At 50.0% G+C, this 15,207-nt stretch overlaps 1 protein-coding gene across 1 annotated transcript in view; it reads left to right on the top strand.

Annotated features, from left to right (window-relative positions):
• Positions 1-15,207, top strand: part of KCNK18 (potassium two pore domain channel subfamily K member 18) — a 40,947-nt gene that overhangs the window by 8,319 nt on the left and 17,421 nt on the right. Inside the window, exon 2 of the mRNA XM_077257893.1 lies at positions 14,558-14,668. Within this exon, the coding sequence (XP_077114008.1) occupies positions 14,558-14,668 (111 nt within the window). The remainder of the gene's footprint in view (positions 1-14,557; positions 14,669-15,207) is intronic.

Genomic DNA, 15,207 nt, shown 5'->3' with positions numbered 1-15,207 from the left:
ACTGGAGACTCCAGCTTTCGGATCTCCTCTAGCAGACCGCCCTCCTCCTCTTCCTCCGCTGACACTCCAGCCTGTGCTGTCGGAGTCCTCTGCCGTGCCGGGAGGCCGCTTCCCTGTTGTCGGCTCTGCGGCTCACTCTCCCGGCTGGTTCCAGCTTGTAGGACTCCAGTCACAGCCACGTCGTCGTCCTCCTCCTCCTCGTCGCTTAGGACGCCGGCTGGCGGCTCTCCTGAGGTATTTAACCCCTTCATTTCTGAGAACCGCCGCTGGTTCTTAAACCTCTCCAGGAAGGGACCTGCACTTTTCTCAATCCCCTCCCGGAGGAGCACTAACCGGGCCACCTCATCTCTGAGGGCTTTAACCCCTTAATGACAGCCAATACTTCTTTTAACTGACCTGAGATATAAGAATGTAGCCTCCCCATACAGGTGACAATCCAGCAGCTGTCGGCTGGACTCTATAGCTGACAACTTGCTGAATCAGCCTCGATCAGTGTTTGCACCATCCAAATCTGTTTAACCCCTTAGATGCTGCTGTCAATAGTGACTACATCATATAAATGGTTAACAGAGTGTGGGGGCTTCCTCTTTATCCCAATTGGTGCCTCAGATCATGATTGTGTGGTTCTGATGTTTGCCATGGCAATTCACGGCCAAATAGTGTCCTTAGAGTCTGCCCGCTGTTGTAACCTGTTCAGAAGTTAGCGGCATTTAGGTGGTAAAAATGCACTTTTTCATTCCTATCATGACACATTGCATTAATTCCTGAAAATCACCTGAAGGGTTAATAAACTAGCATGATGGATTACTATGCAGATGTCAAGCTCAGGTCAGGAGAGCCGACAGCCAGTACGAGGTTTACGATGTGATTCTCACGCGAGAAATACAGCAGTCTGTCTCTACCCTAAGGATAAGTATTGGAGCGCCCCACGCAAAAGGGCAATGGGGTACTCAGCACCGGGTCTATGTCTCTCGGTTCTGGGGAAGTCACGGTGGCCTGGCCTGACCCGGTCCGTGGCCCTTTGAGGGGCGTCCACTTAAAGGTGTAGTTTGTACGGTGTTCGTGACGCCACCTGTGGTGTTCGGTCAGTGTGACCGACGCTGCTTAGGGGTTCACTGGGGTGATGGAATGGCAGCTGGATTGTATACCTTCCCACAGGTGAAGTATGTCCCCAGGGCTTCCCAGATGTGTAGGTGGTGATGGTGGACGATGTAAGGCGCAATGAATAACGAGGACACAAAGGTTGCAGTCTCTTTACCTTTTACTGAAGACTTCAGGGTCCACAGTCCAGAGTACCGTTCACAGGGCAGGCTGAGTCCGGCCGGTCCGAAGGCAGATCCAGAGTTCCCTTGTCCAAGTGGAAATCAGTAGCCATCCTACTAGTGCCTGTGTGTTGTAGTACTTCCCTGCTGAGCACCACGGGATAGTCCTCACAACTTTTGTGAATGTTTCTGATGTTCTCTCTCTCTCTGTCCCCCAGATGGTATGGATAGGACAACCCATATGACGGGGTAGGCCTGGAGCTTATTTATAGGAACCCTAGAGACGCCCCTCTCCCACAATTTGCCTCCGTGTCTTCTTAGGTATTAAGGTCGGGCAGCCAACTTGGAATTGACTGTCCTGCAGGTCTCTGAAGTAATACGTAGAGTCAATTACTCCCTCGGTGTTCCGGCCACCGGCTATGCGCCTCAGAAGGAGGCTGCCGATCTCGGGGCAGAACTCCTCCCGGTATTATCTCCTTGTGCTGTGACTTCGTTTCTCACTCTCCACAATATACTTTGCTTCGTGTCCTTTCTTAGGATGCTGCCGCATGGGATGCAGGCGCAGCTCCGTAACGTTCTATCTCGTGCTTGGCCTCTGTCAGGATCCCACCCCTGACAGAGACCCTCTATCTGCAGCTCAGATGTTCCTCCTTCTCCCCCTGTCTGCCTGACAGGTCCTCTCTGGGTCAAACCCAGGCAGCTTCTGACTGACTTCCTATCCAACCCACCAGTTTTACCTGTGTGTGAGTAGTGCCCTAATAGATAGAAGCAAGGCTCCCCCTGGTGGACTGGCGTGTGAAGTGTGGTGTGTGACTGTGATACCTGGTCAGGTGAACTCCTTTAGTACCATCAGACGTAATATCACTCCCCCTGGTGGAAGAGCGACATTACTGCAGCAACCAGGACTCTGCACTCCCCCACGTTAAATCCAGTACTCTGGGACTGGGAAAAGAAGAACAACAATACATGTTAGCAAAAGACGTACAACATTTTTGGAATGCTGTAAACAAATTAATTTAACAGTGCTTCCCTTTATGGGAGGTGAGGACTAGTGTTGAGCATTCCGATACCGCAAGTATCGGGTATCGGCCGATACTTGCGGTATCGGAATTCCGATATCGAGTTCCATAATTTTTGTGATATCGGAATCGGAAGTTCCCAGTGTATGGTTCCCAGGGTCTGGAGGAGAGGAGACTCTCCTTCAGGCCCTGGGATCCATATTCATGTAAAAAATAAAGAATTAAAATAAAAAATATGGATATACTCACCCGTCCGGCGACCCCTGGACCTTACCGATGTAACCGGCAGCCTCCGTTCCTAAGAATGAGGAGTTTAGGACCTGCGATGACGTCGCGGCTTGTGATTGGTCGCGTGAGCGGTCACATGAGCGGTCACGCGACCAATCACAAGCCGCGATGTCATCGAAGGTCCTAAACTCCTCATTCTTAGGAACGGAGGCTGCCGGTTACATCGGTAAGGTCCAGGGGCCGCCGGACGGGTGAGTATATCCATATTTTTTATTTTAATTCTTTATTTTTTACATGAATATGGATCCCAGGGCCTGAAGGAGAGTTTCCTCTCCTTCAGACCCTGGGAACCATCCAGGATACCTACCGATACTTGTGTCCCATTGACTTGCATTGGTATCGGGTATCAGTATCGGCGATATCCGATATTTTTGGGATATCGGCCGATACCATCCGATACCGATAAATTTGAGTATCGGAAGGTATCGCTCAACACTAGTGAGGACACTTGAACGTTACAAAAAAGAACATATTTACATTGTGCAAAAGCAAATTGAAAATAATTATGATCTATCTATAGAACCAATTACCCGTACAGGTATTCTACCTACTAAGTGCTACAACAATAATTTAACGTTTTTCTTTTTCTAAGTACTAAGTCTATCAACCATCTGTCTATGGCTCTCTGGAGGACTCACTAACCCCTACGGGTTTTAGCAGCAGAAAACAGGGGAAACAAACAGTTAACTATTTACATGGTTGTGGCTCTGAGGTTTATTCTGACGATTTCGGAGGCGGCCCCTGTGGGTGCTGACCACCACCTGCTACCACATAGATGCATCTGCACTCTGGATAGGGGTCTGTGTACTCACAGTTCATCTTGGAGTAATGGTCCAAAGGCACTTGGCGCACTGGTGGATCGAAGGGAGGGTCACCGGTGGAGAGTCGTAAGAAGGTGGCACAGTTATCTCCGGTTTGTACTTGTGAACATGTAGAGCATACCACCCTTTGTCTCCCCAGTGACGGGTGTACCGAACGCGGTCACCGGGGTAGAGATCCCGGCCTGGGTGTCCCTCCGGGGAACCCGATTAGGTTGGTGGTAGCGCGGGTCCACTTAAAGGTCATCCACTCCACCTGGAGATTTACGGGCTGCTTGATGGGCTGCAAGGGAACGTCGGCGGTCTTTAGAGTCTCCCAGGGCTTCTCGCATTCGATGCGGCTACACACCCGTCTGGGTGGTCGTGGCGGGGGTGAGTCTACGTCGATAAGCAGGAGTTCCTCGGTCAACCGGGCAGGGTCGATGTCGTTACCTGCCTCTGCGGTGTCTCTGGCGCCGGTCTCCTTTTCAGCAGACGGAGGTGTCGGCACCTGGTGATGACGTGGCCCCTCGCTGGTAGCGGCCGCACGCTGACACAGGTTCCGGATCTGAAGTCATAGTTCCTCCACTTCCGCCCCAAGGATCTCCGGGTCCACGCAGCCTGGTAAGGGTTCACTTGGCTCCCATTGGCTGGGACTGGTGTGGGTTTTCTCCCCCTCTTCCGGGCGACCTTCGCTTGTCATGCTGCCAACCAGATTCTCCCTCGTGGCGTCCAGTGACTCCAGCTCCTCCCCGTCTGGAGGGCGGTTTCTTCTTCCTCCACCATCCCAAACTCGGAGGCGGACCTTTCTTGTTGACGGGCATTTGATACCGCGTTTGATACCGTGCCGCACAAGAGGTTGGTACACAAAATGAGAATGCTTGGTCTGGGGGAAAATGTGTGTAAATGGGTTAGTAACTGGCTTAGTGATAGAAAGCAGAGGGTGGTTATAAATGGTATAGTCTCTAACTGGGTCACTGTGACCAGTGGGGTACCGCAGGGGTTGGTATTGGGACCTGTTCTCTTCAACATATTCATTAATGATCTGGTAGAAGGTTTACACAGTAAAATATTGATATTTGCAGATGATACAAAACTATGTAAAGCAGTTAATACAAGAGAAGATAGTATTCTGCTACAGATGGATCTGGATAAGTTGGAAACTTGGGCTGAAAGGTGGCAGATGAGGTTTAACAATAATAAATGTAAGGTTATACACATGGGAAGAAGGAATCAATATCACCATTACACACTGAACGGGAAACCACTGGGTAAATCTGACAGGGAGAAGGACTTGGGGATCCTAGTTAATGATAAACTTACCTGGAGCAGCCAGTGCCAGGCAGCAGCTGCCAAGGCAAACAGGATCATGGGGTGCATTAAAAGAGGTCTGGATACACATGATGAGAGCATTATACTGCCTCTGTACAAATCCCTAGTTAGACCGCACATGGAGTACTGTGTCCAGTTTTGGGCACCGGTGCTCAGGAAGGATATAATGGAACTAGAGAGAGTACAAAGGAGGGCAACAAAGTTAATAAAGGGGATGGGAGAACTACAATACCCAGATAGATTAGCGAAATTAGGATTATTTAGTCTAGAAAAAAGACGACTGAGGGGCGATCTAATAACCATGTATAAGTATATAAGGGGACAATACAAATATCTCGCTGAGGATCTGTTTATACCAAGGAAGGTGACGGGCACAAGGGGGCATTCTTTGCGTCTGGAGGAGAGAAGGTTTTTCCACCAACATAGAAGAGGATTCTTTACTGTTAGGGCAGTGAGAATCTGGAATTGCTTGCCTGAGGAGGTGGTGATGGCGAACTCAGTCGAGGGGTTCAAGAGAGGCCTGGATGTCTTCCTGGAGCAGAACAATATTGTATCATACAATTATTAGGTTCTGTAGAAGGATATATGCAGCGCCCCAGAGTCCTGGTCGTTGCAGTACTGTGGCTCCGCCACTAAGGGGAGCCATGGTGTGTTCGATGGCACTGAAGGAGTTCCTCCAATCAGGTATCACAGACACCAATATGTTTCACAGCTGGGCCTCCGGGGGGAGCTAAGGGTGCTATTCATTAGGCCACTCCCCACCATAGTGGGTAAACTGGGGGTCAGGCAGGAAGTTAGAAGAGAACGCTGACTGGATTGAACGAAGCAACACCTAGTGAGAGAGGGTGTTGTGGAGGAAGAGACAGTAGGGTCTCTGCCAGGGGTGGGATCCTGGCAGAGGCTTGGCATTGGAAAGAACGTAACGGGACCGTGCCTGCTCAGCATAGCGGCGGTGCCCAAGAAAGGACTAGAAGCGAGATAGATTGTGCTGAGTGAGAAACGAGATCAAGCAGACGGAGAATACCAGCAGGGGTTTTGTTGAAAGAGGCAGCACCTTGCTGAGGCGCATTACCGGTGGCCGGAACGCCGAGGGAGTGGAATAATATACAGCTTTAAGCCATACTCTAAACAGCGGCAGGACAGTCAGTCTCAGGCGGGCTGTCTACCACATATCACCTATGAAGTCTTGGGGGGCAATTGCGGGAGAGGGGCGTCTCTAGGGTCCCGGAAGAACTCCAGGCCTACCTGACAAACGGGTGCCGTTCTTACTGTAACATCAGGAAGGGACGGAAGATTAGCAGAAGATCAGTTAATCGAGTTGTGAGGGAACTTAAGAAACAGACACAACAGTTGTGGGGTACTTTCCGTAAGCACAGCAGGGAAGGACTACAACACAAAGCGCTAAGAAGGAAGGCACTGATTTCCACCTGTGAGGAGAACTCTGGAGGTGCCATTGGACCGGCCGGACTTGCGCAGCCTGGTGGGCCGGATTCCGGACTGAGGACCGAGAGATCTCCAGTAAAGAGGTAAAGAGACTGCAACCTGGTGTCCTCGTTATTTACCGCGACCTGCACCCCACAACTGCACCGCTACACCACCGTTAACAGCACCTACTTCACCGGACGTCCCCCCCACTGACGGACAGGGCCACGGACCGGGTCTAGCCACCGTGACAACCCCAGGACTGAGACCTAGAGGCCCGGCTCCGGGTACCCCTCGGCCCTGCGGCGGTGTGGGGGCGCTCCAACTTGGCGTCACGAACAGGATCTACTTAAGCCTGAAGAATCAGGTCATGTGTGCCTAGAGACTGTGATTTGTTGTGCATGAACTGTAGCTTTATTGAGAGACTGTGTGCTACCATTGACCAATAGAAGTTCCCGCCAAAAGCCGCCGCCATTGCTACTTTGGAGAAGAAGGAGGGCGTGCTATGGGAGGAGACTACCAGAATGGCGCGAGAAATGGATACCGCCCTCTGCGCTTCGGGCTGCAAGGAGATGACCTGCCCCAAAGCAGAAGACAACCTCCTGATTTGCAACGGCGGGAAGCAGGAGATGGAGAAGCCCGACCTCGGAGAAATGGTGGAGTCAGGTGCATGCACTGCCACCGACTATCAGGCAGCGATGATGAACAGCAAGTGCCTGAGCGAGGAAGGAACAGTCCCGGCTTACCCTCGTTCACTGGAAGTGGACCCGTGTCCTCTACAGCCGGCGGATCCGAAGCCCTTGGAACAGATAGCGGGGCCGAGTTCCCCAATCCTGGCCTCGGAGTCAGCGGAGGAGGAACCACAGCGAGCGGAACAGCGTTCGAGGACCGCATCGGAGGAGCTGCGGTCCGGGCTGCGGCCGACTCCAGCGTTCTCGTCAATGGATCAGATCGACATCGGTGGAACCACATTAGGTGTAGGTACGGAAGATACCCCTGCCTCCCCGCTCGATCCCGCTCCCGCGACCGACCCCCTTCACAACAGTAGCTGCCTCTTGATGGCGGGAATGGTGGCATCATCCCTCGAAGTAATGAAGGGTCTGGTATCCCCGCCACCGACCGCAATGGGAGAGTTCCTAGATGTGAGCTCGGAGGGAGTGATTCTCCGGTGGGAGGCCCCCCGGATTGAGCCGAATGGGGTTTGGAGAAGAGGTCACGCCATTGCCGTGCTCACTTGGGAGCAATATAAGCAGTGCCTGATTTCCCAATGGAAAGACTGGAAAGAGATGGGACAAACCCCCGCCGCATCAGCCGTGAACCAGGGTCTGAAGCCTGTACGGTCAGGAGATACCCGCCATCGGAGTGCCCAGGAAGGGTGTGCCCGTAACGTTCGCCGACGTGGACCTGAGAGAGTGTCATCTACTACTTCGGCTGTGATTGAACCGAATGTAGCAGAGCTTACCAACATTGCCACTGCACATGTCATTGCAGCAACTGAGCTGGCAGCTAGGATCCGTCTTCAGGTTCAGGCATCAAGCGGTCTGACTGCACCGGGAAGACCCACCAGTGACACTGGCGCGACATTAGCCGGGAGCCAGGGGCCAAGGCCACCTGAACAAGAGTAAACCTCGGAAACCTGAAAATGTAAATAGTTACTGTTTGTTCTTTAAGTTGCTGCTAAACCCGTCCAGGGTAAACTTTAAAAAGGTGACCCCTTTGTTGACCCGGGGTCACTATTGTTGTTTTCTTGAGGTTTTGCACAAAGTTACACAAACTGCAGTAATCATGGACTGTGCATGATTCAAACTTTCCTGTAAATAGTTTGCACCTTCTTAAAGGTGCTTCCTACTGGTTTAAAGGTACCTTCACACGAAACGACATTATAACGATATCGCTAGCAATCCGTGACGTTGCAGCGTCCTCGCTAGCGATATCGTTTCGTTTGACACGCAGCAGCGATCAGGATCCTGCTGTGATGTCGCTGGTCGCTGAATAAAGTCCAGAACTTTATTTGGTCGTCCGATCGCTGTGTATCGTTGTGTTTGAAAGCAAAAGCAACGATACCAGCGATATTTTACACTGGTAACCAGGGTAAACATCGGGTTACTAAGCGCAGGGCCGCGCTTAGTTACCCGATGTTTACCCTGGTTACTAGCGTAAAATGTAAAAAAAACAAACAGCACATACTCACATTGCGTCCCCTGCAGTCTGCTTCCTCCTCTGACTCAGCGCCGCAAAGTGAAAGTGAAAGCAGCACAGCGGTGACGTCACCGCTCTGCTCTCACTGTACGGCGCTCAGTCAGTCAGGAAGTGGACGCAGGGGGACGTGAATGTAAGTATGTGCTGTTTGCTTTTTTTAGATTTTACGCTGGTAACCAGGGTAAACATCGGGTTACTAAGCGCGGCCCTGCGCTTAGTTACCCGATGTTTACCCTGGTTACCAGGGGACCTCGGCATAGTTGATCGCTGGAGAGCGGTCTGTGTGACAGCTCTCCAGCGACCAAACAGCGACGCTGCAGCGATCGACATCGTTGTCGCTATCGCTGCAGCGTCGCTTCGTGTGAAGGTACCTTTAGTTAAAGACACTTTGCGAAGATGCCATTCCGGAGCTCTGGTATGGACTGGTAGGCTGAGAAGAAGAGCTACCTCAGAAAGACTTGATCTCCTCTTAAAGGGGAGGTTGGAATTGAACCTGAAAGTGATACTGTTTTGGAACAGTAATGTCATGATGATGCTTTGCAAGAAATGTAACCGTTTTACATGAAAAGTTATATGTGTTTAATATGTTTGAAATGTGAAGCTTGAATAATGTTCTTCAAAAGGAAAGATGCAGAAAGCCTGTTGAGGTAGACTAGAGTTCTGCATGGATAGAAACGTAAGAAAGTAATAATGAAGGTGAGGATAGAAGGTAAACCCTGCGTCCCCATAGAAAGTTAGTTCGTTACTAAGGACAGAAAGTAGACCCGTAGGGGTTAGTGAGTGAGTCCTTATAGGAGCCAGGCAGAGTGGGCTCCATGCTCTCAAACTGAAAGGAATGTTATGTCTATACTATGTATAGTAGAGAAAGGCAGTAGGCCCTGGCTGAACGGGGCGGTCCTGTAAAAGAAAGGAGAGGCAGTAGGTCTGGTGCCATAGGGACAGGCGGTCCTGCAGGTTCAAAAGTAGGAGAATGAAGAGTTACCTTGCCCTGTAATGTGATTATAGGAAGGCCTTTGATAAACTAAGAGTGTATGTTTCTTAAAGGCAATGTTAATTTATTGTTCCAGCATTTGCACTTAGTAGAATACCCGGTTGGGTAATGAGAGTAAATTGTAGCCTGTTGCTATGATATTTGATTATGTTTTGTAACGTTAAAGTGTCCTCACCTCCCATAAAGGGAAGCCTGTTCAAGTATGCTTATTGTTTTGCACTCAACAAAAATTGTATGTCTTTTTGCTAACCTGTATTGTTGTTTTCTTCCCAGTCCCGGAGTACTGTGTTTAACCAGGGGGGAGTGCAGCGCCCCAGAGTCCTGGTCGTTGCAGTACTGTGGCTCCGCCACTAAGGGGAGCCATGGTGCGTTCGATGGCACTGAAGGAGTTCCTCCAATCAGGTATCACAGACACCAATATGTTTCACAGCTGGGCCTCCGGGGGGAGCTAAGGGTGCTATTCATTAGGCCACTCCCCACCATAGTGGGTAAACTGGGGGTCAGGCAGGAAGTTAGAAGAGAACGCTGACTGGATTGAACGAAGCAACACCTAGTGAGAGAGGGTGTTGTGGAGGAAGAGACAGTAGGGTCTCTGCCAGGGGTGGGATCCTGGCAGAGGCTTGGCATTGAAAGAACGTAACGGGACCGTGCCTGCTCAGAATAGCGGCGGTGCCCTAAGAAAGGATTAGAAGCGAGATAGATTGTGCTGAGTGAGAAACGAAATCAAGCAGAAAGAGAATACCAGCAGGGGTTTTGTTGAAAGAGGCAGCACCTTGCTGAGGCGCATTACCGGTGGCCGGAACGCCGAGGGAGTGGAATAATATACAGCTTTAAGCCATACTCTAAACAGCGGCAGGACAGTCAGTCTCAGGCGGGCTGTCTACCACATATCACCTATGAAGTCTTGGGGGGCAATTGCGGGAGAGGGGCGTCTCTAGGGTCCCGGAAGAACTCCAGGCCTACCTGACAAATGGGTGCCGTTCTTACTGTAACATCAGGAAGGGACGGAAGATTAGCAGAAGATCAGTTAATCGAGTTGTGAGGGAACTTAAGAAACAGACACAACAGTTGTGGGGGACTTTCCGTAAGCACAGCAGGGAAGGACTACAACACAAAGCGCTAAGAAGGAAGGCACTGATTTCCACCTGTGAGGAGAACTCTGGAGGTGCCATTGGACCGGCCGGACTTGCGCAGCCTGGTGGGCCGGATTCCGGACTGAGGACCGAGAGATCTCCAGTAAAGAGGTAAAGAGACTGCAACCTGGTGTCCTCGTTATTTACCGCGACCTGCACCCCACAACTGCACCGCTACACCACCGTTAACAGCACCTACTTCACCGGACGTCCCCCCCACTGACGGACAGGGCCACGGACCGGGTCTAGCCACCGTGACAACCCCAGGACTGAGACCTAGAGGCCCGGCTCCGGGTACCCCTCGGCCCTGCGGCGGTGTGGGGGCGCTCCATATAGATCTGGGGATTTATTATGATGGAATATAGGAATATAGGCTGAACTGGATGGACAAATGTCTTTTTTCGGCCTTACTAACTATGTTACTATGTTACTATCTCTCGGACATAGTAGTATCTGTGGGGGGCTGGCTCCACTTTCGCACCGTTCTTCCAGGCTACGCCCACAATGACACGCCCTACTCTTCCTGCTCGCCACATAGTGCTATAATGGCGGAGATTTTGGCGGGAATTTTGGCGGCAAATGGCAATACACAGTCCTTGCAATAAATCACAGTTCCAATACAGTTCTGACACAGTTCTTAGGCACACATGACCTGATTTTCAGGCTTAAGTAGATCCTGTTCGTGACGCCAAGATTTTGGAGCGCCCCCATGCGTAACGGCAATGGGGTACTCGGCACCGGGTCTATCTCTCTCGGTTCTGGGGATGTCACGGTGGCCTGACCCGGTCCGTGGCCCTTTGAGGGGCGTCCAATTAAAGGTGTAGTTTGTACAGTGTTCGTGACGCCACCTGTGGTGTTCGGTCAGGGTGACCGACGCTGCTTAGGGGTCCACTGGGGTGATGGAATAGAAGCAGCTAGATGGTGTACCTTTCCACAGGTGAAGTATGTCCCCAGGGCTTCCCAGATGTGTAGGTGGTGATGGTGGACGATGTAAGGCGCAATGAATAACGAGGACACAAAGGTTGCAGTCTCTTTACCTTTTACTGAAGACTTCAGGGTCCACAGTCCAGAGTACCGTTCACAGGGCAGGCTGAGTCCGGCCGGTCCGAAGGCACATCCAGAGTTTCCTTATCCAAGTGGAAATCAGTAGCCTTCCTACTTGCGCCTGTGTGTTGTAGTACCTCCCTGCTGAGCACCACGGGATAGTCCTCACAACTTTCGTGGATGTTTCTGATGTTCTCTCTCTCTGTCCCCCAGATGGTATGGATAGGACAACCCATATGACGGGGTAGGCCTGGAGCTTATTTATAGGGACCCTAGAGACGCCCCTCTCCCACAATTTGCTTCCGTGTCTTCTTAGGTATTAAGGTCGGGCAGCCAACTTGGAATTGACTGTCCTGCTGGTCTCTGAAGTAATGCGTAGAATCAGTTGCTCCCTCGGTGTTCCGGCCACCGGCTGCGCACCTCAGAAGGAGGCTGCCGATCTTGGGGCAGAACTCCTCCCGGTATTATCTCCTTGTGCTGTGACTTCGTTTCTCACTCTCCACAATATACTTTGCTTCGTGTCCTTTCTTAGGATGCTGCCGCATGGGGCGCGTGTGCAGCTCCATAATGTTCTATCTCGTGCTTGGCCTCTGTCAGGATCCCACCCCTGACAGGGACCCTCTGTCTGCAGCTCAGATGTTCCTCCTTCTCCCCCTGTCTTCCTGACAGGTCCTCTCTGGGTCAAACCCAGGCAGCTTCTGACTGACTTCCTATCCAACCCACCAGTTTTACCCGTGTGTGAAGAGTGCCCTAATAGATAGAAGCAAGGCTCCCCCTGGTGGACTGGAGGGTGAAGTGTAGTGTGTGACTTGTGATACCTGGTCAGGTGAACTCCTTAGTACCATCAGACGTAATATCACTCCCCCTGATGGAAGAGCGACATTACTGCAGCGACCAGGACTCTGGGGCGCTGCACTTCCCTCAGAGAGATATCCTGGTCTGTAGGAGGAGTTAGACAGTTTAGTCAGGAGAGACTGAGGAAGAGTGAGAATGGAAAAGCAGAGGGGCCGTGCATGCACGAGAAAGTGGTGCAGTCCCTGGAAAGAAAGCGAGTTGGACAGAGATTGCCAGAGAGGAGCTTGTCTGGGAACATCAGCTAGAGAAGTGTGCAGCTGAGCAGACGTGGAACAGACAGTGGGGCCGTGCAGCAGACGTTTGAGCAGCTCCAGGAAAGGAAGAGAACCTGACGGGTTGTATGTTAGTGAGCATCAGAGGACTTTGCCAGCAAGCTACAGGCAGCAGGGACCTGGCATACTACGCGAGTAGGAAGGATAACAGACCTCACCTGGGAGAGGGATCCACTATTGCACCCAGGCCGGCCGGACCATTCCACCTGTTCCTGGTACCCTGGACTGTGGACTGCTACCGCCAGTAAACCAGGTAAAGACTTTACAACTCTGTGTCCTCCGCTTATTTGCCGGCATGCTCCATCCTTGCCCATACACCTTGGGAGCCCTGGGGACCTACTTCACCTGTGGGAAGCGTCACCATCTTGCTGCAAGAACATCAGCCTAGAGGACCCCTTTAAGCAGCGTCGGTCCCTACTGACCAAAAACCACAGGTGGCGTCACGAACAATAGACTTTATTCACAATTCCTCTTAAAAGACTGTTCCCCTTTAATTGAGCGCCCAGGGCCACGGACAAGGTCGCAGCCACCATGACATCCCCTTTAAGAGCGATCAGACCCGGTGCCAAGTACCCCACTGCCCAGGCGGGCGACTCATGATTGTTAATCCCAGCTTTCCTGCGTCTTGGCAGCTTCCCTCCAGTCTCTCACACTGCTCCTGGGTGACCTTGTGCCGCTCCTGGTACAATAATGTCAGCCGCTCTTCTGTGTGTGATGGCTTGTGACTGTCCATCTTCCTCCTGATGAAGCGGCAAGCGAAACGATCGTTGGAGTGTGGTGTGTGCGGGGCAGTGGCGTCCTAACACTGGCTGGTATATTATACTAATTTTTTGTGTGGCACTTTATTTGGCAGCAATTGTGACTCTGGAGAAACCTTTTTCTTGCACTTTGTCACTATTGTTGCATTTTTAATTTCAGTTCTGGTTATTATCTTTTGAACATTTTGTGTTGTTTTAATATTTTGCACTGTGGCACTATTATTATTATTACATTAATTTGAATAATCGATATATACACCTACTTATAGTGTTTATCACTGGATTTCTTTATCTACTCATTTTTTATCACATATTTATATATTTTGTTATACTTGCTTTGCTGCCAATTAATTTTAATATTAATTCTAGTATTATTTATTATATATATTTATTTATATAATTATTATATATATTATCTGTGCCAATCAGTTTGGGTATGCCCTGCCCTGCGCACACGTAGGTTTTAATAAAATTTGAATCTCCACAAACTGCATTCATAGGAGATATATATATACACATTTTATTGTTATATATTTTTTTTTAAATAAATCTTTTTAATTAATAAAAAATGTTTTTATTGTTTTCAATTATTTTATCCTGTCGATTGTCAATAAAGATTTCAAATACATAAAATGTTATGGTGATATAATTGTGATTTTTGTTAAAATATTGTTTAATATATATTTTGGTCTGATGAATATACACACTGTATATCCTTACCTATCTGGCAGATAATAGGGCTGATGCGCAGACAGCACAGTGATTGAAATGAATCCATTGCGTCACAACGCCGTAACTATGTCTCTCATAGCTATAGGACCTACCCCAGTCACAAAATACCCAATATCCATAACTGGAATACGGCTCCTAGGAGTCGGATGTAATTCTTTTGAAGACAGGAAGAGTTATCCACGGAGGCAATACATTTCTCAACTCCTAGCCTCTTGTATACACTGAGTCTGGACTTTGTGTCTGCTCTCCATCAGAAAACCCACTTTCCAACCACTGTGAGCAGGTGACTAATGAAGTGTTAGCTCTTTTTCCTTTTACTGTTTATGATGAAGCTATGCCTCAAAGCTAAATATGAGGGTGACACATTCCCACTCAAGATGGTTTAAATATTGGTCCTATTTTACCATTACATCTATGACAAGGCTAATTTAGACTTTTGTCTTTTTCTTCTAGACTGCTTTCGGACTGAGTCCCGGCGTCTGATTGACATGTATAATAATGCTGATGCTGCTTGGGATTTCTACAGCTCCTTGTTTTTCTGTTTTACGGTGTTCAGTACAATCGGTGAGTAGCAGATGGGATGTTCCTCAGGGGAGGAGCCAGGATTTCCAGGAGCTGTTGATTATAGATGGTCACTGGGGTGTCTGCAGATAGTTTGGAGCAGAGGATCGTCCGCAGCAGTGGGGTAGAGACCTGATAGGCCTACAGTGGAGGAAACATGCGAGTTCCTAGGCACAAGTCATGAATGGCTGTGGTGGGCTGGAGCAGGGGGGATCAACGCTTGGTGCCCTTGTAGCGATGATCTCATAGCCAGCAGTCAGTGTGGACCAGATAAGACTGCCGCCTGTCTCCTCACTGATGGCTGTTATACTGGGACTTATACTTGCACATTGAATTATAATCTTTTACTATTATTGAAGACAATGGTAGAGATAAATCTGCCCAAAAATTGCTCTAAAATGGTGAAGCTGTGTGCCACATTCATGCCATGTGTTAGAGACTTTCATACCACCTGGATCATCTCCGGATGAGGCAGTGCCGCACTAATGCCACAGGTACAGCTGGACGCTGGCAGTGTGTGGCTGCTTAGCTGTGAGATTGCT

This window comes from Ranitomeya variabilis, chromosome 4, assembly GCF_051348905.1.
Source record: "Ranitomeya variabilis isolate aRanVar5 chromosome 4, aRanVar5.hap1, whole genome shotgun sequence".
NCBI lineage: Eukaryota > Metazoa > Chordata > Amphibia > Anura > Dendrobatidae > Ranitomeya > Ranitomeya variabilis.
Note: the sequence above shows the minus strand (reverse complement) of the source record. Positions and strands in the feature narration are given on the sequence as shown.